This window comes from Terrapene carolina, unplaced genomic scaffold, assembly GCF_002925995.2.
Source record: "Terrapene carolina triunguis isolate 2854851 unplaced genomic scaffold, T_m_triunguis-2.0 Scaffold964, whole genome shotgun sequence".
NCBI lineage: Eukaryota > Metazoa > Chordata > Testudines > Emydidae > Terrapene > Terrapene triunguis.
In genome coordinates this window covers 1-2,005 of record NW_020665315.1, presented here as the reverse complement: position 1 = coordinate 2,005, position 2,005 = coordinate 1, and the positions used below count along the sequence as shown (strand labels likewise).

General features: G+C 48.3%; 1 protein-coding gene across 1 annotated transcript; it reads left to right on the top strand.

Annotated features, from left to right (window-relative positions):
* Positions 1 to 764: 764 nt before the first annotated feature.
* On the top strand, positions 765 to 1,712 carry LOC112120310 (olfactory receptor 52R1-like). Its single transcript, XM_026661258.1, has one exon. The coding sequence runs from the start codon at positions 765 to 767 to the stop codon at positions 1,710 to 1,712; it is 948 nt and encodes a 315-aa protein (XP_026517043.1).
* The last annotated feature ends 293 nt before the right edge of the window (positions 1,713 to 2,005 follow it).

Below are 2,005 nucleotides of genomic sequence, written 5' to 3'. Positions count from 1 at the left end.
TAATTTGCCTCCGCTTGCTGGAATTAGCCCTTTTGAAGCACAAAGTGTCTCATAAACCCCTTGTATATCAGCTGTATCCTTTATGGACACTGGGTGACCAAAACTGATCGCGTGTCCAGAGCAGGTGATTCTCCTCCCATTCCTGATGTATCCCAAGATTGTCTTTGTTTTGGCCACCATTGCAAATGAGCAGGTGTTTCCATGGAACTGCTCTAAATGACACTCTGGTCTTTTCCCTGAGGTCTATTCTAGTTGGGATGTTTTCCCCAGCACATGTCTTGGCAAAGGTTTGCTTTTTGTCTACACTCAGATTTTGAGCCACCAGGTGAGTGTGCAACTCCCTACAGCATGCACCTTCTAGCCTGGCTCTAATTGCATTAAGGAACGATAATGCATAACCAGTATCCACACTAATATTTTTCCGGCTGGTGCCTATTAATATTTCCCACATCACGACATTATTGACACATGGAGTAATATAAAATATGGAATTGGCATTAATAGGGTCATTTGTTCATAATACATTTCTCTGAATAATAAAAATGTTATTTTTCAGTGTGTGAAGAGCAACCAATCTGCTTCAACCATGAGAACACACTCCAGTAGTGCACGTAGTGTCTCATATTAACATTATCTCTCCATATAGGCATTTGTATTGTGACCATCTCCCTTGACTCTGGGCACATACAGGAAGCCAGTAGAACGTACAGTACACGCAGGAGACACCGTTCAGCCTCAGAGTTGGACACCTTCTCCCCTACTCCATGTCAGATTCCAACACAACTGACTTCACCAACCCCTCCACCTTCATCCTGATGGGCATTCCTGGCCTGGAGGCAGCCCACGTCTGGATCTCCATCCCCTTCTGCGTCATGTACGCCATAGCCATCCTGGGTAACTTCACCATCCTGTTCATTGTGAAGATGGAGAAGAGCCTCCATGGGCCCATGTACTATTTCCTCTGCATGCTGGCCGTCACCGACTTGGTCATATCTACGTCCATCCTGCCCAAAATGCTGAGCATCTTCTGGTTCAATTCCAGAGAGATCAATTTCAGTGCTTGCCTCATCCAGCTGTATGTCTTTCACTGCTTCTCAGGGATGGAGTCTGGGATCTTCGTGGCCATGGCTTTGGATCGCTACGTGGCCATCTGTGATCCCCTAAGACATGCAACCACTCTGACAAACCCCGTGGTGGCTAAGATTGGCCTGGCCTTAGTGCTGCGCGGTGGGATACTCGTATTGCCCTATCCCCTCTTGTTGAGGCAGTGGCCATATTGCAGAACCAACGTCATCCCTCAGCCGTACTGCGCCCACATGGCCGTGGTGAAGCTGGCCTGCGCTGACATCCGTGTCAGTAGTTACTACGGACTCTTTGTTCAGTTCTGTGTGATGGGTCTGGATGTGATTTTTATTGTCATGTCGTATACCCAGATCCTCAGGGTCATCTTCAGCCTTCCCACAAAGGACGCCCGTCTCAAGACTTTTGGGACTTGCACCTCACACCTCTGTGCCATCTTAGTCTTTTACATCCCAAGCCTCTTCTTCTCTCTCACTTACCGATTTCACCAGAATGTGCCCCGGCATTTCCATGTTCTCATTACCAATGTGTACTACTTGATGCCCCCCACGCTAAACCCCCTCATCTATGGTATGAGGACCAAACAGATCCGGGGCAGGCTGCTCCGGATCTTTACTCATAAAGGCACCTAAGTTTTCTCCTGATCCCCTGACTCTCTGACCGAGTCCGTAAAGAGCTATCTGATGACATGGTGCTGGGCCTCTTCTCTGAATTACTGACTGGGCAGTCAGAGAGACATTAAACCCTTTCCTGTCCTTACTATGCATTGTCAGCTGGGGAATCGGTCTGGGTACAAGTCATTAAGTCATAGGGTTTCCACCTTTCTAATTTCTGGTAACTGGTCCCCTGAGGCTCCTGTGCCCTCTCTTACTATTCCCTCAAGGCTCTGCCTCCTACCCCACCTATTCCCCCAAGTCCTGCTCCC